Here is a 25,087-nt window from a genome sequence, read left to right on the forward strand (position 1 = left end):
ATAAATCTTTACAATCTTTCGATGAATTTCCATAGACAATAAAAAAGTTTTATCTATGGAAAATATAATAATAGATAATTCGAGAATTTCATCAATGTAGCAGTATCCCATTCTAGCCGAATGATTTTTTACATTAGAGATACAAAACTTGATTCCCTCACGTCAGTTACAAAAATATATAAAATCATTTCAACAGGCAATTCTTTTATAAATTTTTTAGCTATTGATTTAATATTTAATATCCTCAACGTTTTTAAAATATCAGATTACGTCCGCAGATTAGATGAATCGCTAGTTGCGAAAAGAAGGAAGCAAGAAATAGGAGAAAAAGTTATTAAAAAAGTATTAGAGTGATTCGCGCGGGTGGGTTTGAATGGAACTATTAACCCTTCGTTTCCCACCCCTTGAAGCCCGGAGAGATTCCACGTTCGGACAAGCGAGAAACCCGACAATGCAAGATTTAAATGTCTTAAGTAGTTTTGTATTGAAACTCTGACAGTTTCGTGGGTAAATAAATTGAATGGGTCCATTAGCTACACCGCTCTTGGTATGCCACGAAAATACACGGTGATCCGGAAGTATCCCATGTCTTAATCCTAGCTTTTGAGTATAAAATGTTTTTATGGTCGAAATATCCAGATTTCTTTTTTGTTTTTTTTTTTATTTTATTTTATTTATTAGATTTTAATAAAACAAAGTTACCAGATTTTTGTTATAATTTCATGCATTTGCTAGTGTTTTCTATTTTTGAAATCTTTAAAATTATTTCCGGTGTTTTCTCCAATAAAGAGACAAAAGTCTTGTAGTTAATTGAAGGCGGTCATTTTTTATTATTTATGCTTTTGAGTGATATTTTTTTGCATTTTTTATTTTGCGTGTGTTTTTTCCGATTAAAATAAATATAAGGTTTATATATGAACATATAATTTCCACTGTCAATCGGTTATAAGTTTCCTATTGTTTTCCGTATTTACAATGTTAATTATTCTAATCCCTCTTAAAAACAGGCCCCAAGGCCTACACCAAGAAGAAGAGACAATACTCGTCTTTTGAGTGAGTCAAAATTTTTGTTCGCCAATTCTGTATTTGCTCCTTTTTTTGTTGGTGTGATATCTCAACATAGATGAAGAAGAATATGGAAGTCTGGGCGATTACAGGCCTTGCGACTTGTCATTGGTTAGTTTAAGTAATAACTGTATAGGTACACTACGTAATATTTACTATTCCATACATTCATGAAACATAATCTAGTTATCAATCATAGGTAGAATGGTAAATTATGGACAGTGTAAAAAGGGATCACTTGAACTAGCCAAAGACAGGTCGTTAGCCCTGTAAATATCCAGACCCTTATGTATATTCTTCTTCATTTATATTTAGATTTTAATATAAAAATTATGTTTATTTTTATTTTTATAATATGTACCTTCTAATGATTTATTAAATATTTATTTATTTATTTATTAAAGATATGTCTAGGATTATATCAAATGAACTTTACGCCAAGACAAGTTTTTTTTAAATAAAATTTCATCATGCTTGATTTTATGAAAGGTATGGTGTTTAATCTAAAATACGTCATTGAAAAAATATCACGTATTTTCAGAAACATTTAAAGCATTTTTTCTCATATTTAATCGATTCTTGCTACAAACTTTCTGCTCATCCTATAAGCGAGAGTAAAGGAAACCCGTAGATTCGGTGCCCAATCTTTGTAAAGGTGATCTGACTATTTAGTTGGATGTTATGTTAGATAAAAGTTGAGATGTTTTATCTCCGTATCTCGACTCGCTCCTATTATCCCACAAATGCCTTTTGTCGATCAACATCACATACTTAAAGCTATCTCAATTATCACATAATTTAATTACACTCTAACACTAAAATCATAATTTGTAATCACTTGGTCCTGAACATTTTGTGTCACTGGATCATTTCAATACAAGATTAAAGGAAACGTAAAAATTCTTGCATGCTTCAATCAAAATTGAATTTTTTAATCAAAGTTTTACTTGATAAATACTAATTTTTCTTAAAATCAAAAATAAATTAAAATTAATTTTTTTTTCTATTGTGACACGTATTTTGATACATTCCACATCATTGAAACTTAATCTAAATGTCAAATTCGTGTCCTTGGGACGTAAATAAAAAAAATAACTAAGAAATAGCTCCTTCATTCTTCATATGGATGTATCAAGTACACAAATCTAATATTCATAGCTTAGCTTCGCATACAGTGTATAAAAATGATGCGGAATGCATCGAAACACGTGTCACTATGGATTTTAAGTGATAATGGTAAAATTTAGATATTTTTTTATATATTATTTATTGTTGTTTTTTATAAGTGCAGAATCAATTAACGTAAAATTGAATTTTTTCACAGCAATATTCATTATTATATAAATATTGTTTATGGATTTAACATTAACTTTGTGGAATAACATGATGATTTAATGTATTAAGATAAACACAACTAGTTTGTTGTCAAAAAACAAGACCACAGATGTTTAACACGCAAAAACACAAATATATTTACAACACTTTGAGTGTGTCCAAATACTTGTTCACGAAATCTGGATTATCACCAATTACAGGAGTTATTTTCATATTATTTTTTGACATATTAATAAAAAGCTTCTTTACATCTCACCAATAGATGTCTCTAGTGAAGTTCTAGTGATTCAAGAACAAGGTTTCTAAATTGGTTCATATGTATAGAACTTCCAAGAATTTGAGTAGTGTGGTTGTCAATAATGGGTACAATTGGTGAATGTTACACGTGTGTAAAGTGATCAATTAAACCAGCTTATGACGGTTGTCAGCCCCGTAAATGCCCAGACTTCTATATTCTTCTTCATCTTTGATGAGATGTCGAAAAATAATATAAACATAATTCTTCGAAAAACAAACGAATTTTTGGTGAAAAATCGTATTCTCGATTATAAAAAAATAACTTACTAACTAACCATCACACCACTTCCCCGAGGCTAAGAGAATAGAACGCAAAATGTTTACTTCATCCACATTCACGCATCTCGTCATACATACTGGCCAATTATTCCTACTCTGGACATGACCACTTTCAAGTTTTTGAAATACTTGATCGTGCATGAATGTGGAAGAGGCGAATGATGTTTATAAAGACAGAATACACCTGGGGGGAAGCGGCGTGATGGTTAATTAGTTGGTTAGATAAATTTATTTATATTTCTCCATTATATACTACATACTAATTGAGTCACAGCACACACACAACACCACTGGGTAATACCCTGTCACTATACCCGAGAACAATGATGTGATGTATGGAAGTGAAACATGGAGTTGGTAAAAGAAGGATGAAAGTAGACTGAATGTAGTCGAAATGCGATCCCTCAGAAAAATGTGGGACAAAACGATGTATGATAGATGTTCGAATAGTGAAATAAGGACGGAATGCAAAGCTGAGGTAAGCATTATCGATAAAATTAAGAAAGGTGTGTTGAGATGGTTTGGACATGTGGAACGAATGAGTGAGGAAAGAACGGTAAAACAAATTTATGACGCGAATGTTATTGGGAAAAGAAGCAGAGGAAGACCGAGAATAACATGGCACGATCAGGTATGCCAAATACTTGAATGTGGTCAGGTTAGGAGTGTTAATAATCGGCGGGTATGTATGAGGAGATGCATGAACGTGGAAGAGGCGAAGAATGTTTGCAAAGCGGTGTGGCGTTCTATTCTCTCTACCTACCCCTGCGGGAAAGCGGCGTGATGGTTATATAGTTAGTTAGTTAGTATTTATATTTCTCATGGGTAAGGTAATTGCAGATAGACTTACAGAGATAAAAAAAAACATACGTATGAGGGGATGAGGGTTGGTTACTGCTTTGACAAGTAACCAGTTTAAAATAAATATAGTAGAAAAAGATATATTGGCGTAATAAATTACACAGTCAATCACAGGTAGTAAGATTAACGCTAATCGTTATACTGTTTAAATCCTACGCTAATATAACAGTAAACTGACCCTCACACCTAGAGCTATTCATGAACAAGTAGGGGTCTCAAATGAATGTGTTTAATACAAAATACTTAATGATAAAGCGTGTGTTTTCCCCAACATTTACGGGGTGGTTTCTGTCATACCGTCAACCTAATCATTTGCAGAATAGATAATGTTTGTGTACTAAGTGCCAAAAGACAGGTACGTACCAAACATGTAGATCTATTATATTTAAGAATGAACTAAATTATTTTTTTCAGGTACTTTTTCGGCCGGCGTATCCTTTGTAAGTTTGGTCACAATTTAATTCATTGATATTTGGAAAGTATAATGAAATAGTATATTCCGTTAGGTACTAATAATTGATATATTGTAGTTTAGATAAAATAAAGCGGATTTTTTTTTTTTAGATGGGAGTTTATTATTTTATGTACCTTGCTTATTATGTACAAGGTTAAATTGATTTTCGTTTCTTCTAATTAAAAAATTTATTTATTTTAGAGATAATCTAGTGTGTGCCAATCAGGAACATCTCGGCATTTGCTCATTGCTGAAAGGAAACTACGTAAAACTCCTCAGAAGAAGCCAGACTGTTGACTGTCGTCAATAGACCTTCCGTTTCACTAGAAGAGGGTTCGGCATTTCGTGTCCTAGCTTGGTTTACGATACTAACGTCCTTCACTATTTTTATCATGTATGATACTAACTCTCGTGAGAGTTCCTAATGAACTATCACGGATGTGATGTCGGATAGTTCCTCACCCAGGCTCCTGAAATGCGCATCTAGCTGTTGTCTTTAAAAGCTGAAAAGGCGGCAAAGCATCAAAAGGTGTTCTTAGGATCAGACAAGAATTATACATAATAGATGATTATCACGGTTTTCCTACGTATGTAAAATATAAAATATATATTGAATCGATCGAATATTTCGTCATAACATCAAAACAAAAACCGATTCTAATCGCGTGTACCGTTTTTTTTTTAAACATAATTTTTTTTTTGTGGATATTTTTGCATTTTAGATTTCACCTTATGTTGACATCCATCGAGGTCACATATTGCTTCCCCCCTCCTTCATCTTCCTTCCCCACCTCCTTTCTGGGATCGATTGTTGTACCAACATAGGAGGAACAAAGTGCCGCCCCAACAAGATGTGAATCACGGCCGATTATGGACTGTTACGCGGAACACTGCGTCGAAGAAATAGTAATAATAATGTTAATTATTCAACTTCTTAAGGAAACCAAACATATCCCAACCATATAAAAAAAAAAATCAAAATACCAAAATACAACACAAAACAGTACCAACAAACTTAGGTTTAAAGAAATTCAATTCTCCCTTAAGAAAGTAAAAATACAAAAGACACACTATAAAAAAGAAATTTAACGAAAACAATAAACATATGCAGACAAAACAATAGAAAATTAAACAAGATAACTCCCTAGTACCGCATAAAAACAAATGTTCCCCAGTATTTTGAAAAAAATGTAGGTGTAACGCGATACTATCAACAACAAAAAAATAAAAAAGTCTCTCTCCTAGCATAAGAGCTCAGTCTCTTTTTTGTAGAGGCTCTGTGCAACTAAAATTATAAGATACATTTAGTAGAAATGTATAGAAATCGTAGTAAATTGTATAAAAAAATGTAATCTATTTTTTTTAATATATCGTAGTCGTACTGGAGAAAGTGACTAAGAAACTAACAAAACTTAAAATGTACAGGAGGGCCATTTAAGTCACTTTTGCTTAGGAAGAAAACAAACAACAATGCAGTTAGTCATTTTTAGCAAGTCAATATATTATACTTCTAAGTTTTTATTTTTATTTTTCAGGGCAGTATTAAGCTAGTTAGATATCAAATAGTCAATAATTACGTTTTTGTCAAAAAAAGCCACTTTCTCCTATATGACTACGATATTTTCATTAGAAAAAAAATAATTATTTAAAAAAAATATTGAGTGCTAAACTAAAGTCGGTGCATAATCCGCCAACCCGTTTGGTGAATGTTGAGCGCGCAATAGCCTTAACCGATTAGTGTGATAGGCAGAAGACGCGTCTTTTCTTACGCCAACACAATGGAATCAGAATCTCTTTAGGTAAACTGATATCTGTATCAATCAGGAGATCCGACGCGGTTCCATTACCGTCTGTGTCGGGACTCGAACACGAACACCATTGTCCAACTTCAAAAGAGTTGATCGACGCCTGTGCCGAGAGCGTAATGGCGAGGGGGTGGTAATGTACAACTACTTGCGCATGATGTATCGGGTGAGGTAAAACAAACTCATCTGCGGTAAAAACTATCCTTGTCATCCATTTTTCACTTTGTGTAATATCACTTATTCGTCACTACCAGTTTCAGAAAATCATTCCATCATAGAGTCGGATTATACAGGAGAAAGTGACCAAGTTGACTATTTGATATCTTACTAGCTTAATACTGCCCTAAAAAAAAACCCCAAAGGATTTAAAAGTTTAAAGTATTATATATTAACTTCTTAAAAATAATTAACTGCATTGAAGTTTATTTTATTGCCAAGCAAAAGTGACTTAAATGGCCCTCCTGAACATTTTACATTTTGTTAGTTTTTCACTTTCTCCTGTACGACTACGATCATCATCATCTTCTAAAGGCAGCGCCTTGTTGTGTCAGCCACTTGTCTCTGTCAGTCGCCATCCTCTTGAGCTGCGAATAGGAGGAGACGTCCATGAGCCGCTTCAAATCCTGGAAGTATGAAGTTCTTGGGCGGCCTCTTGTTCGTTTTCCCAAGATTCTTCCTTCGAAGATGTTGCTAAGAAAGGTGCTATGTCTAATTGAGTGCCCTATTAGCTTGGCCTTCCTCTTCAAAATATGATTTATAAGCTCTCTACATACGACTACGATATGGACATTTAAAAAAAATCATCTCTAGATGTATGAAATTTAAAGTAAGCTACGTATCTGCAAAGGAAATTAAGGGATTATTTTTTTCTCTCTATCCAATACGTGTTGTGCCATTCGGTTACTAATAAAGCTCTAACTAATGAACTGTGAAATGTGGCTTGTAAAATTAATATCGTGGTTACCTTTTACGAACAACCTTATTATGTCAGCAACTTTTATTTATTTACGTGTTGTAAGTCTAATTTATTATGATTTCCCTATCTTAATATGCTAATCATGTCACGTGTTCATACAAACTTACGTATGCTAAAGTACACTTTTGACGTAATTATAAATTTTATTTTCAAAGTTTTACAGAATAAATTCAATAATCTATAGATTCACAAAAAATATTCAAAGCAACAACTATTTTAATTACTCATAAAAAATAAATTTTAATAAAGTTATACAGAATTTTCTTAATGGTTTACAGAAAAAAAGATTAAAAACAGCAATGGTTTTCATTTCTTTTACAAGCAATTTTACAAGCAGTCATGAAAAGAAAAGAATTAAACTTATTTGTTTTTTTTTTGGGAAATTGGCTTTTCCCATTTCAAATGTACATAATTACAAATATAAATTATAATAATCTACCATCACTGAGTTTTCCCGTGCCGAGGGCACATTTTACAAAATTTGTTGATAAAATTATAATCTAAGAAAATTGTTTATGCAATCAAATACGACATGGTTGAATGATGCGATCTATTTCAGATCCAACCACATCCATTAACTACTTTCATATTTATTTTTTAACCCTTATCCGCACCCAATGGTGCTTAGGGCATTGTTGTCTTGTTCATTATTTGCATTAAGGCAAGGTGATCAGCCCTGCACTTCCAGTCCAAGATGATAATTAATAAATACAATCAAAATGAAAATCACCCATATTTATTTTGACCCCCTGGGAATTGAACCCAAAATCTCCAGCACAGCGGCCAAACGCGATGACTACTACACTACGGAGGTAGGCGAAAATCAGTCCTTTCATATTTAATTTCGTTTTTTAACTAATTAACTAACCTCACGCCGCTTCAAATTTTCTTCGCCTCTTCCACGTTCATGCATCTCCTCATACATACCCGCCGATTGTTACTACTCCTAACCTGACCACTTTCAAGTATTTGGCATACCTGATCGTGCCATGTTTTTCCTATTTTTTTAGATAGTGGAAGCAGGTTGTGGAATTTTATTGCATAAAAATCAAAGTTTAATTCAATAAATGTATTTATGGATTTTGCGTTTAATTTGTAGAACTCCATTTTAATTTATATATTAAGCGTTAAACCAAATACTGATTTTTTGAGTCTACTTAGTTGTATTATATTGTTAAAAAACACAAACAAATAACAATTTTGCGACAATTGCTTCGCCTAGTTATGGCATTTTCAAACGAATGTGAGGAAGCAATATAAGGACCGTCAGTCCAATGAATCTTCACATTCGTTTGAAAATGCCATAACTAGGCGAAACAATTGTCACAATTTGATTTATACAATTTATCTTTTGTATTTTTAAAACAATCAAATACAACATAGTAGGCTACAAAATCAGTGTTTTGTTTAACATTAAATACACAAAGTTATTTATTATATCAAAAAGAGGTATGTGTGAAATTTTGTTTGTTGTGTCTATAATGTAGATATAATACGTATACAGAATAAGAATTATTTTAATTTGTTATAAGGAAGTTGGAAGGAAACCCATGGCCTACGCAAAATCTTCAATAGGCATCTACTTTATTATGTTTGTAACCATTGTCGCAAAATGTTTCAACACTTGTTGTGTTGTGAAACTGTGGTTATTTGTCTCCACTATGTCTCGTAAGTGCTGTTACACAATTACTTCTTACAAAGCACGCACATAGACAGATTATATGATGAAACTAAATTCTATTATTACCGATTGACCAATCCATTTCCGTGCTAAGCGATCGCTATCAGATAGCTTTTTAATTAAACAATTTTATAGGCAATAAAACATTGATAACATTTAAGACTGACCTCTTTGACCTCACTTTTTTTAAACTTTAGTGATTGGTTTTGTTACATACTGCTACAAAATAAAAGTGAATACCAAATAACATATCGATTTAAGTATCAAGTTTTAGACTTAATGGCTTGTTTGTTAGTAGAAAATAAAAGAAATTAAGGGATCTGAATGTGAGAAAAATACATCAAAACACATCAACTTTTGTTACATTATTATTGCAAATGGGGTCCTAGTACCACACTAAGTAGGGAAGCGATACATGCGATTTACAAAAGTTCGACGAAAGTAGACTGAACGCAGTCGAAATGCGATCTCTCAGATGCATGTTCGACAAAATGCTGTAGGTATAATGTCTGAACGGTGATACATCACTCACTCCTTTCAAGAACGTCATTAATAAAAAAAAAGTGAATTTTCAGTTGTGCATGTTTTCGGAATGCCCAGAAAATGTACTATATCCCAGCAAAAGAGTCACATTTCAACTTAATATTTACCCGCTACAGGGCAAAAACTGTTGTTTTTGCATTTTGAAGAAAATGTATTGTTTTATTTTATTTTTAAATAAACTAAATATTTTACAAATGGAGAAAAAACCTTTAGGTTTTACCTAAAAAGATCTGTTGCACAGTAAAAAGTTCAATTAGTAACTTGATACTTATTTTTAATACATTGTGTTATATTTTAAACTTTAAAAACGTTCTCCTGAAAAATCAAGTTTTTTGATTTTTGACGTTCTTGAAAGGAGTGAGCGATATGGTCAATATAGATAGAAGGCAAGGCTGAGATAAGCATTTAGGATATTCTGAAAATGAAAAAATATTTATTATAAAATATAAAATATAACAAAAATTGGCACTATATAAACGATCAAAAATTATTATAGTTTTTAATTTTTGTTTTATGGCAAGTTAAAAGCAAAAAACGAATCCATTTGAAAAAATTTAGTTTACATATAAAATGTTTAAATCAGACACTGTTTTTTTTTAGTCTACTAAGTTGTATTTTATTGTTATAAAACACATTAAAAACATTCATTTGATGTGTTTTTTAACAATAAAATACAAATTAGTAGACTCAAAAAATCATTTTTTGATTTTAACACTTAATATATAAATTGAAATGGAGTTCTACAAATACTATAAATAAAATGTTAAGTAACTTACTGAAGCATTTTTTCATGTTTTTGAATGGGCATGGATAAATAATGCAACGGTTAAAGAAAAAGAGTACTTATATGTATTTCAAATATGATAATTCTGAATGTAAACCATATCTCACTTTATTATATCATCGTAACAAGATATACCTAGCAAATGTGTCCATTCAAGTATATTTATGCATATCAATGAACAAGACATTTTTATAAATAAATAAATGCCTTAAATTAAACAGCTAAACATTTACAACATTTTGAGTGTGTTCAAATACTTGTATTTGGACACACTGAAAATGTTGTAAATAAATTAACTGGTCAAATTATAAGCTAAAATAATAAAAATGAAAATGATATTTTCTGGTGTTTCTCATGTATGTGATGTGATTATAACCCAGGATTCGGATCTCACATACTAATATAAGAATTTCTGCTTGATAAAAAGTTTCTTTTCATCTTACCAATAGATGTCTCTAGTGAAGTTCTAGTGATTTAAGAACAATGTTTTGAAATTGGTTCATACATATATATATAGAACATCCAAGGATTTGAGTAGTGTGGTTGTCAATAATGGGTAGAATTAGTGAATGTTACACATGAGTAAAATGATCACTTAAACCAACCTATGACGGTCGTCAGCCCCGTAAATGCCCACACTCCCATATTCTTCTTCATCTTTGATGAGATGTCAAAAATAATAGCCAAACATTTGTTTTCTTGATTTGCCGAAAATTAAGTACCGAGCTATTGATTATTGATTTTAAAACTGAAACATGGATATTCGTAAATTTGCTTGTTTGAAGATAAGAAGTGCATTCCACATTTGCACATACCGAGTGTAGAAAAAAAAGTAGCAGTATTAAACGGATACATTGCTACAAATGTATATCATTAATCAGACAGAAGTCGCACACTGCTCTAATACAGGTAATATTATATTAAAAAATTCGTAGGAAGCAACTGAAAGGATTCGATAAAAAACAGGACAAAAAAATCGCTTTATGTGGGTGAAGTTACACCGGCATGAGTCCATACAATAGAGGTGTTTTTTGTGCGGTATTAAATTTATTTCTACGCCATCAATAATTCCCTCCATGTGAAAACATTTTTCATACGAGAGAGTGTGATTAGGTTACGCCAGGAAGGTCTGAATGAGAGAAAAATGGATTTATTCGGGCCCGGGAGTAGGGTTAAAAGGATTCGGTACTCCAAAGGATATCCAATATCTTAATTTACTTAGCTTTTTGTGTTGCTGTGCCGCCGATTTAGCGCTACACAAAAGTGCGATTTTTGGAGTTTTATGACCGAGTAGTGGGAGTTTTTGTATAATTTTCGCACAATGAAAATATTATATTTTGGGGTTCGATCATGCGCGGCACCTTTATACTACGTAAGCACTTGTTCTATGCAAGATATCTGATACAACTCTTCACTATTCTGTGCTTCTAAAGGTCTATTAATAGATGTAATCTGAAATACCGCTTTTTAAGTAAGTAGATGGGGCTTTAATAAAAAAGGTACCAACTTACCTTCATAAGTTTTTCTTAAACATAATGAATTAACTAATGACACAACACAGATGAAGAAGAGTATGGAAGTCTGGGTATTTACAGGTCTTGTGACCTACCGGAACTTGAATATACCTTTTTAATCTTACATATATAAAGAAGTTCCAAGAATTTGAGTAGTGTGGTTGCCTATCATAGGTAGCATGTTATACGTGTGTAAACCAGCCTAAGACGGTCTTAATCCCCGTAAATGCTCAGACCTCCATATTCTTCTTTGTCTATGCTGAGATGCCAAAAAATAATGTGATTCTTCTCTATAATTTTTTTTTGACATCTCATCAAAGATGAAGAAGAATATGGAATATTCCATAAATGCCCAGATTTCCATATTCTTCTTCGTCTATGTTGAGATGCCAAAAAATAATGTGATTCTTCTTTATTATTTTTTTTGACATCTCATCAAAGATGAATAAGAATATGGAATATTCCATATTCTTCTTCATCTTTGATGAAATGTCAAAAAAAAGAAAATAACTCCTCTAATTGGATATAATCCAGATTTTGTGAACAAGTATTTGGACACACTCAAAATGTTGTAATTCTCCTCTGCCCATAAAGGAAAAATATAGTCAAAGATACTTTCGTTGACGGAAATACAATTTAGTAATTTTAGCGTTAGATGAAGATTGAAAGCGCCAATGAGCGTCGCCTCTCTGTGCCACGTGACCCCGTCACGTGTCTCTAATATAAGGTAGGTAGGTGATATATTAGGTAGGTACAGAAGAAGACGAATGAATAATAAAATAATTTGTTTGCCCACAAAGGAGATTGGTACCTAGTCCGGATATGAAGACTGATGGTAGTAGCCCAAGTAGAAAGAGCAAGTCATACTCCTGCCTAAATAAATACTGAGCGCTTGAGATATACATATTATCACCGTCAAATATTCGATTCAACGTACTCAGGACAAAATGTTATGCAATACATCAAAAATCATATCAAGATACACGAAAAAGACACCCACTAAATTTGGGGAAAGTGCCTTAGCTGTTGCGGGCCGATGGCGTGGAATGCTCTTATCTCCGAAATTAGAAATATTGAGAGTAAGATGATCTTTAAAAAAAAAACTAAAAACGGGTTTCTAACATTTTGAGTGTGTCTAAATACTCGTTCACAAACCTTGATTATTTCCAATTAAATTATGTACTATTATTTTAAGAAATAAAAAGACTTATCTTATAAATATTTTTTATTCATTCACATTTTTATTAAAAACCTGGATTATCTCCAATTAGGAGTTATTTTTTTATATTATTTTTTGACATCTCAACATAGATGAAGAAAAATATGGAATTCTGGGCAGTATATAATGTATTTTTTTAATATTGAAAGCATTAACTTTGTGGATCATAGTGATATATTATTTTGATAAATAAAGAGACTTTGTTTTTTGATACAATCACATTTTTATTAAAAACCAACTAGTTTCGGCAACAACCTGTTGCCCTCTTCAGGGTTTATTTTATGACTATCATAAAATAAAATTAAAATTACTCCTTATTGGAGAGAATCCAGATTTGTGAACAAGTATTTGGACACACTCAAAATATTAAAATTATATAATTACTAGACATGTATGTCATATCGCTAACTCCTTTCAAGAACGTCATAAATCAAAAAACTTGATTTTTCAGGAGAACGTTTTTAAAGTTTAAAAAGAAATCACAATGTATTAAAAATAAACATCAAGCCACTTATTGAACTTTTTACTGTGCAACAGATCTTTTTAGGTAAAACCTGGAGGTTTTTTCTCCATTTGAAAAATATTTAGTATGTTTAAAAAAATAATTAAACAATACCTTTTCATCAAAATGCAAAAACAACATTTTCTGCCCTGTAGTGGGTAAATATTATGTTAAAAATATGCCGCTTTTGCTAGTACTGTATATAGTACATTTTCTGGGCATTCCGGAAACATGCACAACTCAAAATTCACGATTTTTGAATTATGACGTTCTTGAAAGGAGTGAGCGATATGTATTCCTTGAGGCATTTATATCAATCAATAATGATTTTCAGATAACGCACTTATCGCACATTACGTATGTGTTAACAGTTAAGATAATAATGATTGCTTTAATTGAAAACCTGAAAGGTATTAATAATTCTTAATCTGTGATAATTAATTATGCATCCATGTGACATTCTGGAGTATTTAATTCTTCACATAATGGCGGTTTGTTACAGATCTCGAATCAAAGAAGAAATCGCTTTGCCGATGCCGCTTTCTTTGACCGAGCGTCCAGAATTCATACCATTAAGATAGGAACAAATGTTTTCCGAGACTTTAGCTAATATTTTATCAACAAATCTATTGAAACGCCAACGGAGTGTCATTCATCTCGGGACCTAAACGAACGCGTTAAAGAGACGCGTGTTACAAATTGTCTCCACGACTTGTCGCCTTTACTGGCATTGAATGGGAATGAAAAATACCCGCATGGACGTTTTGTAAAGAAAAGTCTCATACAAGCAAAACAAAATGTCGGATCTGTGGTAAAGACATTACAGAGAACATCACGACTTGAGATATGAACCTATTCAACTGGCCCTCTTGGTCTTACGACTCATGTACCTACATATATATTCTCGGCTCTTATTACAGACGACAAAACAAAAACAATTTAAAATGCTCCACTTAAGGATATTTTTATTTTTATTTACATAAATAATAAGCATTTATTTAAAGAACAATTTTAAGCATATTAATTTTTTTTTTGCAGAGACCCACCAAGCCACCTTGTGTGTCTTGTAAGTGGAGTTCTTTTTATATACATTTTTACTGTTTTTAAACATTTTAACCTAATACATACAAAAAAGAGAGGGAAAATTGAGAATATTAACTTTATTACAATTTTCATAGAATAAACGCTTGATCACTAACCCATTCCTTTATTTTGCCTTTGTTATATATTGAATTGACCTCTAACCTCCGGAACGATATATTGCAGTGTTCGACTTCCATATTCATTGTTAGTTACATAAACGAAATAAAATTAAAATGTAACTTTGTTTTAAAATCACTATAAATATTTTATATTAACTTAATTATAATGTCTACCGGTTTCGAAGTTAACCGCTTCTTTATCAAGACTGATTGAAAAAGCTTCGAAAACATTAAAATTAAGTTATAATAAAATATTTATTGTGATTTTAAAACAAAGTTACATTTTAATTATAAAATGTAAAATCACAAAGTTAGAAGATAGTAAAATTCCTAAATGCTGGAAGTCCCGGATTCGATTCTCAGGGGGGGGGGGGCGAATAAAAACATGGGTGATTTTACACTCTAATATCTATTTATTATCACTAGAAAAAAACTATTTAATATTAATGATTTTATGTACTTTGACATATCGCTCACTCTTTTCAACAAAGTCATATATAAAAAAAAAATAGATTTTTCAGGAGATATTTTTTAAAGTTTAAAAGTATAATAAAATGTAATAAAAATAAATATCAAGCCACCATATTTTTAGGTAAAACGTGAATGTTTTTTCTCCATTTGAAAAATATTTAGGATATTTAAAAAATAATTAAACAATACCTTTTCTTCAAAATGCAAAAACAACACTTTCTGCCCTGTAGCGGAAAAATATGAAGTTAAAAGTATGCCGCTTTTGTTGGGATATAGTACGTTTTCTGGGCATTCCTAATACATGCACAACTGAAAATTAACGTTTTTTTTATATAGGTACTTATGACGTTGTTGAAAGGAGTGAGCGATATGTATGTATACTACTTAGTACAAAAAATGTTGCTTTTATAATAATCAGGGTTACATTTAATTGCATAAATATAATATAACTAAAATATGGAAACGAATGTGCGTAGATCAACACAATTCTCTTTGTATCTGGAATTAAATTATTAATTGAAATAAAAGGAAAACAAGACAAGATCACGCAATGTCCATTGCAACTTCCCGTTTCGGTAGAGGAAGCTTAAAGCTATTAAGATGATGATGATCAGCTAAACTGGTTGGGGGAGCACGCTATCCGAGTAAGGCGACATATCCAGAATGTTAGAACAATCGCCTCTGTCGGTCATCACTCTTTATTCCTAGCGTCTCCTGCGCTCCTGATCCTAATAATTTGTGATGACCAATTTGACTCACTTCCTTAAACTTTGACTCTTGTCGGCTACGAGTGTGAGTGACCTTAAATGATGTTTGGTCACCAAGAAACGTCAACTATGAATAGTGGAACAGTGCTGGATTTGCCAAAGAACAATTACTAGTGTCATTACATCGGGTAACGGATTGAATAAAGTGTATGAAAAATAAATAAAATATCTCATGGTGAATAAAAATATAAATGACTGGGTATTTACAGGGTTTATGAACTATCATACGCTCACTCCTTTCAAGAACGTCATAAATCAAAAATCGTCAATTTTCAGTTGTGCGTGTTTTCGGAATGCCCAGAAAATGTTTTGTATCCCAGCAAAAGAGTCATATTTTTAACTTAATATTTACCCGCTACAGGGCAGAAAGTGTTGTTTTTGCATTTTGAAGAAAAGGAATTGTTTAATCATTTTTAAAAAATACTAAATATTTTTTAAATGGAGAAAAAACCTTCAGGTTTTACCCAAGATCTGTTGTACAGTAAAAATTTCAAAAAGTGGCTTGATATTTATTTTAAATTATGTTTTTTAACATTAAAAACGTTCTCCTGAAAAATCTAGTTTTTTTATTTATGACGTTTTTGAAACGAGTGAAGAAGATCAAGTGATTACTAAAAAACATTTAATGACATAACATGAAAAGGGTATGGAAAATAAATAAAATATGGACATCTCATAGACGAAGGAACATATGGAAGTCTTGGTGTTTATGGGTGTTTACAGAGGTAGCGAAATTTCATAGGCTGATTTGAGTGTTTGCATTGTACGATAAAGAATATCAGTGATCAACTGATCACTACAATCAATCTGTGATAGGTGTTAAGCCTATATAGTTAAGGTATATATACCCAGACTTCTACTTCTACTTCGCAGTACCAGCCTTTGGGGGTTCGAGGCATTTAACAAACTTTTACACCAAGTCATAAATATAAGCACTGGATCTAAAAGTACCATGCCTGAAAGATTCCTGAAAATGTACAATTATGACCAAATTAAATTTTTCAATCCGATGACATTTTTTAGTCGTCCATATGAAATTAGACGAAAATGAACGTTTAAGAGGTGACCGAAAATTTTTTGAATCTAAAAAGGCATATACTGTACCTAGTAGTTAATAGGTACTTAAGTGTTTATTGTTTTAGTTTGGGGATCTTACAAAAAAACTTAAAAAGAACTTTGAAGAAATGAGATAAAGTTGGAGAAAATATCTAACAAACTACCTTCTTTAAACGTACATGCCGATTTCACCGAAATTACCTACGCTTAAACAAATGTAAAAATGGTGCTGAGATTTCAATATATCTTACCACTTTTTGTGGTAATATGTATAGAAAACAAAAGTTTTTTTACTAATTGGGACCCCTAAAATTATTACTTTTGTGTATAAGGGCTTAGATCCGCCACTGTCACTTTATAATGTCTATGTATAGTTAAGTGTCACATATTAACTAATTAAATTTAATTCACTGTAGCGAACATTCTATTCATAATAGTAGAGAAATTACCAGAAATAAAAAATAAATTAAAAAATAATTAAAATACTTTTTTATTTTTATTTTATTTATTTATTGGAAAACCAAAAGAATATTTCAGAAAAATAACATAAATAATAAAATTTAAAAATTAACATTCCAATTAGAGGTTTTCACTTAAGTAATCTAAAAATAAAAATAAACTGTCATATACATAAAAGTATAACTATATAATAAACTTACATAACATGTTTTTATCAAATAATAGAAATTTTCTTTATAATCAAATAGACATCAACAATATTTCTCTTAACGTATTAAAAGAAACATTATTGATGTCTATTTCATTAAGCATTACATTGCACATATCGCAGGCTCGATTTAAAAATGAATTTCGGTAGGACTTGGTGGGCATTTTAGGGATTTTAAATATTTTTTATTTCTAGTCTGTGCTCCCGGGACTCTTAAATTCATGAGTGATAAAAGCTCTGGGCAATCTACATAATTATTTAAAATTGGTCAAAATAAGGTCAGCATTGTTCCTACGTGTTACGAACTTGGGTAAACTACATATTATGCTTATAAACTAAATACAATTTGCAGTAAATAAGGAAAAATTTAATCGACCGTCAGAATAAGTTTTTATTATGTTGGAGTTTTAATAATCAGTATTTTTTTTATTTATTTAATATATTTATATTTTTATTTATAAAATAATACATTTGAATCATTTATACATATGGAGAACTTTTATATTTCGATTCGCTGTGCCTCTCCATAAAAGAGTCTGCTCTTGTGCTTGGAAAGGGACTTACACTCGTGGTTTAATGTTATATAATAAAAGATATAATAGTTTTTTTTTTAAATTTTAAGATTTAAATGTATAGAGATTTAATTTTTTTCTTAGGGATTTTTATATCATCTATTTTTTTTATTTCTTTAGGGAGTTTATTGAAATGTTTGATTGCCAAATATTTGAAGTTTTGCTGAAATTGCTTGGTGTTGAATTTTGGAGTAGAAAAATCGTTTGAGAATCTCGATGATAATTTTTTTGTTAAATTTAAATAGTTGTCACCCTTTAGTATTTGAAAAACTGCGGTTTTTTTATAAATGGATTCTATATTTGGGACTTGAAATTTTTTAAATAATAATTTTGTTGGAAATATGTTTTTTTTTCAAGATAACTTTAATTATGGTTTTCTGTACTATTTTCACTGAGTTCAGTATGTTGTTGTATGAGCCTCCCCATGCAATAATGCCATACTGTAGTAGTGAGTGTACGATAGCAGAGTAAACTCTTTTTAGGTTGTCGATGGTTAGTATGTTTCGGATTCTAATGAATATATATATGCATTTTCTTATTCGTTTTACTAGTTCATTAATGTGACTATGGTATTTCAAATGTTGATCTATTATTACACCTAGATGTTTTATTTCTTTTTTTGGACATAAAACAGAACATAAGTTTTTGCAATTTGAATCCCTGCAGTCACCATTGTGAATATTATTGTAGTAAAGAAAATATGCAGTAAATAAGGAAAATTTTATATGACCTTTAGAATAAGTTTTTGTTATAATGGAGTTTTAATAATCAGTAAAATATTATTGTCATTATTTTTTAATTGACAAATATGTAAAAGTGTATTAAATGAAAACACAAAAAATATAAATGATTATAACTTAATATGAACGTACATAAATCAATGATTAAAAATAAATAAGAAATGCTTTTTTTCTAAGTATAAAAACGCGTACGTGATAAGCGATCTAAGGAAAATATGTTAATTTGATGATGATAATAATAAAAATTAAAAAAAGGTTACATCTCTTGTGTTTATTATACAATTTAATGAAGGTGTTTACATATACACGTATCAAAGAAAAACATCATAGGGAGTTTTTTCCCACAATTTAAGAGCAAAGTTTAAATATTTAGTGTAATAAAAATTTAATAAGTATGAATAATTATAATCACAAACTGTTTATTATGTTCAATAAATTTATGGTGATTCTCGATTGCCCTTTAAACTACTAGTTTTTTTTCAATAACGTCACTAAAGACCTACGTCACAGAAAATGGGCTGATATTTTAATTGATAAATATCATAATAACTCCCAAGAAACATAAATTTATTATTGTTAACTAACTAACCATCACGCCACTTCTCCGCCGGGGTTGGCAGAGAGAATACAACGCCATTCTGCTCTGCCTTTGCAAACATTTTTCACCTCTTCCGCATTCATGAATCCTCATACACACCCCTAGTTATTTCGACTCCTGATCCGGCCCCTTTCAAGTTTTTAACATACCCGGTCATGCCAAGTTTTCCTTGGTCTTCCTCTGCTTCTTTTTCCAAATGCATTCCCCTCTTTGTATCCTCACTCATTCGTTCCACATGTCCAAACCATCTGAACACACCTTTCTTAATTTTATCGATAATGTTTATCTCAGCTTTGCATTCTTTCCCCATTTCACACCCGGGCAGACCAGCAAAGAGACAGATCGACAGCTGGGAATCGACATCGCAGGAGGCTAATCCCCCTTAAAAACAGGCCATAAGGCCTACACCATGCAGAAGAAGAAGAAGATGAAGATTTTTTAATAACAAATAAATAAATCTACATCAATCATACCACTTCAGTTATCTTATACAAGCTGCCTTAAACAAGAATTCTGGTGGCCTTTTTCTCCCTAGAGACAAAGTCATCATATTCGCATATTTTAAGGACATCTCATGGCCTGTCATTACCAGGAGAGCATGAAACTAATGAATACCATACAATATTTTTGAGTCAATTTTTGAAACAGCAATAGGGATGTGTTCCGTCACACTTCGACCATCAACACAATGGCTAAGATCACCATCGTCCACACCTTTCAGTGTTGTGTAGTACCTATCTGTATGTATTATGCATTACACACACTCGTCATCAATCAAACCCGTCCGGTACCAAGAATGGTACCTACTTTTAGTTTTGACACGGATCACAAAAATATCAACAGGTTTTTTTCCCAATGCGATTGTTTTTCAGTTGGATCCATTATTGTATGCGTGTAAGGATAGATCACTCTTTTCAAATCCCCAAGTGCCCTATGGAAATGCAAAAATTGAATGGTTGATTTTTTAAGCAACTTTTTCGACATTCCTATATTGTGTTTTAAAAAAATATAAGCATACGTATACGTATACGTATATATATATATATATACATATATATATATATATATATATATATATATATATATATATATATATATATATATATATATATATATATATATATATATATATATATATATATATATATATATATATATATATATATATATATATATATATATATATATATATATATATATACATATATATACATGTAATTACTTGCATTCGAAACATATTAAAATCTGAATGCTTTGTGTTAATTTCATATTGTAAACATATTGTGGTTTTAAATATGAAACTAGTTTTAACAAATTACATACAGTACGTACGTATTGAACCATGGGTTTTAGCTCCGTAGTCTGCAAAGCTACTACACGACCATAACCCGTTACAAAAACTATCCTTCTTTCCATCCTAACCCTTATTAGCATCCAGTTGTACATAGGGTACTGAATCGTATAGAAGAATGATATTGATCGTTAAATACATGAATGGAAGGTGTCTTTCGCTTCAGGTTTCAGTCCAGGCTAATATTATCTAATATTTTAATATTTAAAAATTACTCATATTAATTTCGACCCTCTTCAGCGTGGTAGCCATCCGTGTTGACTTTTTACGAAGAATTTAGTATATCGCTCACTCCTTTCAACGTTTTCGGAAAGCCCAGAAAATGTACTATATACTAGCAAAGCGGCATATTTTTCAACTTAATATTTACCCGCTACAGGACAGAAAGTGTTTTTTTGCATTTTGAAGAAAAGGTTTTGTTTATTATTTATTTATTATGATTTATTTAAGTTTTAAATTTACTTAAATTTTTCAAATAGAGAATAAACCTTCAGGTTTTACCTAAAAATATTTGTTGCACAGTAAAAAGTTCAATAAATTGCTTGATATTTATTTTTAATACATTTCATTATATTCTTAAACTTCAAATCTCCTGAAAAATCAAGTCGTTTTTGACGTTGTTGAAAGGAGTGAGCGATATCTGTGTATATTTTCTATTAAAATATATTTTTTTTTTTAATTTTTTAGGTTGATACTGATTTAATAAAAAAAAACTTCTTAATATCCATAAACGCTGAGCTGTGCATTTTGTATGTATCCTTTGTACTTAAAATTTTATTCCAAACTTCAATTATCTCTGTATTTAGGCACTTAGAATATGATAGGTACTACTTATAGTCATATACGCTTCTTATTAGATTGTGTATAATAAAACATGAAATAACCTATCCAGATTTTGGTAATAATAAAAGTAATCATTTTGGATATTGTACGAGTATATAGCGACATTCTCGTAAAATACTACCTCGCTTTACTGTGAGCAAATTTGAGAAAAGTAAATTGGAGTAAAGTAAATGGAAATTAAGAAAATCTTTAGTGTAATCCTTTTTCAACAAATAATTATAAGTCTTCATACTCAGATGTTAATTGTTCTAGTACCTACTTTTATCTAGGTACCAACCTTATTAATTTACTATATCGCTCAGTCCTCTCAACAACAATTTTTTTAAATGTATCTTTTAATATAAAATATACACAGATGTATGTTACTGCGGATTATTTTATATATATTTTTTAAAGTGATATTATTACTAAATTATTAACTGTCGGAAATATTGTTCCCTGAACAGAGTTTCTCAAAACATACTGCCCACAAGTACCTATTTAGTTTTCTTCAAATTGTTCTCATACTTTTATAATATTTTGCATATAAACTCGAATTTTTAACACTTTAATGATGGTATGACCACACTTCACACCCAAAATTGTTGTAGATCTAAACTTATGGTCAACATTTTGGCCTGAATGAAAGTGAATTGAATGAAAATATGTTTGATGTAAGAAACTTCTTCCAACCCTTATCCGCATCCAACGGAGCATAGGGTACTACATCGTATCGATATAGTGTTATCTTGATCGTTAATTGCATTAAAGCAAGATCAGTCCTACTTTGCTGGTATCCAAGTTGATATTTAATAAATATGAAAGTAGCCAAACGCTTTTACCACTAGACTATAAAGGCAAACAACGTATTGTTATACCTATCATCAATACTTATCACTCCATTTCTCCAAATTATATTTCTTTTTTTCTTCAAAAGATTACTTAATGCGATTATTTTGTACTGGACTGGTATTTTTTTGGTCTCCCAAAAAAGTTTTTTCCTAGTTTTTTTTTCGCAATGTGGGTGTGAAATTTTCTTCCAGGTTTTTGTGTAGTTTTTGTTTATCATTAAGGATTGTAAAAGAGGAAAACAAGTATTAATTTGATATATTCTTTATATTTATATATTTATATTTTCATTTGTTTAAATAAGCGTGAACATTTGGTTCAATTAAATAAAATATTCTCTATACTATTTACATTTGGTACAAAAATCATATTTACACTATTTTATACATAAATATCATAATAGGTACATTGGAATGCTAAACATAGAATTTTAGAGTTATCATAATCCAGTTACGGCAAGTATTAGTTAAATAGACATCACTAGGTTTCGTAATAAATCGAGTCAATCGGCGAATTTGTACAACAACATTCGTTCGTATCACAAAAAATAAAAGCTCTACACTCTACATGCTTCGCTAATGGCAAAGGATAGCGGCGATACCTTTCAACGGATTTTCGTAAAACTAAGACAATAAATAAATAATAACTGTACAATATAAAACTAATCACTGAGTCGCTGCCCGTTGCGAGGATGTTCATTCGTCGCTCTTTTAAATATATAATTTTGTAGTTGTGAGATCAAACATAAATAAATCGACCGTTAAACAAAAATAGGTACATACAATCAGTCTGAGAACAGTTTAGTATCACCAGGTCGGGCATCACGACTCCCGGGAGATAACCGTCACCGAGGGGTGCTTGTACAGGGACTGCGGCTCCGGGCTCGGGTCGCGGGGGCCACCGGGGGGCGCCGAGAGCCCGGCACCCAGGCTCTGCAGGCGCTGGTAGAACTGCGCGTAGGGCGCGCCCAGCTGCGGGGGCGCCAGGCCGGGCGGGAAGGCACGCGGCCAGCCGGGCGGCAGCGCGGGGGCGCCGTACAGCCGCTCGAGCCCGAAGCCGGGCGGCGGCGGGAGGGCCCCGCCCTTGGGCACGGCCAGCGCGGGGCTGTAGGGTCCGTAGCGCTGGTACATGGAGGCCAGCAGCGCCGGGTTGGGGTACAGTCCCACGAGCGGCGCGTAGGGCGCGTGGGGCGGCAGCAGCGCGTGGCCCGCCAGCAGGGCGCTGCGCTTGAAGGCCGCCAGGCGCGCGCGCCCCGCGGCCGAGGAGCGCCGGCGCAGCTTGCCCGTCGTGCCCCCGATGAACACGTCCTCGGCGGAGGAGTCCAGCATCCAGTAGTTGCCCTTGCCGGGGTCGTCGTAGTGGCGCGGCACTTTCACGAAGCACTTGTTCAGGCTCAGGTTGTGCCGGATGGAGTTCTGCCAGCCCTGCTTGTTCTCCCTGTAGTAGGGGAAGTTCCGCATGATGTACTCGTAGATCCCGTTGAGCGTGAGCCGCTTCTCGGGGCTCTGGCGGATCGCCATCATGATGAGCGCGTTGTAGCTGTAGGCGGGCTTCTCGTTGCCCGTCTTCTTGGGCTCGTCGCGCTCCCGGCCCGGGGACGCGCGCCCGCCCTTGGAGCAGTCCAGCGGGGGCGGCGTGCCCGTGACGTCCAGCTCGGACTCCGAGTCGGAGTAGTCCCTCTCGGAGGGCGCGGAGCGCGCGGGCGAGAGGGGCGGGGAGCGCGAGGGGGAGGGCGGCTCGGAGCCCTTCAGCAGGAGCGAGCTGATGCTGAAGCTGGACTTGAGAGGTGCTCTCGCCATTATGGGGTAAATATTCACTGGAGTATTTTCTATATTCACCATCGTATCACGGTGAAAACGGTTCAGTTTTTAAATACAAATAAAAAATAAAAGGCACTTCTTTGCGCGAAGCCACTTTTATCACAAATTTCGACACAACAATTTCGCGAGAAGATTAGTATAGCTCGTTTCGTTCGCAACCACACCGAACGCTTGTCTGGAGACGACTGAAGGAGAGGCAGTGTTGGCGGGGGATATATAGGCAGCCTTGGCTCCGCCCGGGAAAGCGCTCGCGGGTAGGGATAGGCTCCGCCCCTCGCGTTGTTGACTCCGCCCTGTCCATACACAACTGCACACCTGCAACCCCCACCCCAAATTTTCAGCATTCATGATTTTATTTTCCTGCGGCCATGTAATGTCCAAAGTACCATTTATGTCCTTCTGGAGATTTATCTTAGTACAGTTCGCAGATTTGTTTTAATGTAACGGTGCAAATATTCTAATTGTTTAACCAACCGATACTTAGTGGAAATCTGAAAGCAGTATACCTACAAGGCAATCTACACCCTTACGACAGATTACGACATTTAAAAAAAAAAGTAATGTTTAATTAACAAATTAACGTCATTTAATTCAATTTCAGATAAATACGATTACTACCAATTAAAAATCAAAGACTTCAGCAATAGGTACCTACTTATAATGTTTATAAAAAAAAGTTTTTTTAGTTTTATTATTTCAAAATTTGAATAAGACCATATAAATTAAAACTAATCTTTGTACTATGTACCTTACTATTTCTACAATATTTCGTTATTAAAAAAAGCATTAACGTAATATTTTATGACTTTTAATATATTACCGCTTATATATTTATTATATTCTTACCAGTTTTATTA

At 32.7% G+C, this 25,087-nt stretch overlaps 1 protein-coding gene across 1 annotated transcript; it reads right to left on the minus strand.

Annotated features, from left to right (window-relative positions):
• Positions 1–22,658: 22,658 nt before the first annotated feature.
• On the minus strand, positions 22,659–24,412 carry LOC148312517 (uncharacterized). Its single transcript, XM_088277252.1, has one exon. The coding sequence runs from the start codon at positions 24,249–24,251 to the stop codon at positions 23,232–23,234; it is 1,020 nt and encodes a 339-aa protein (XP_088133378.1). The 5' UTR covers positions 24,252–24,412; the 3' UTR covers positions 22,659–23,231.
• Positions 24,413–25,087: the final 675 nt, after the last annotated feature.

Source organism: Brachycentrus maculatus, unplaced genomic scaffold, assembly GCF_059751285.1.
Source record: "Brachycentrus maculatus isolate JH-2025_06_01 unplaced genomic scaffold, ASM5975128v1 h1tg000039l, whole genome shotgun sequence".
In the NCBI taxonomy this organism is placed as follows: Eukaryota; Metazoa; Arthropoda; class Insecta; order Trichoptera; family Brachycentridae; genus Brachycentrus; species Brachycentrus maculatus.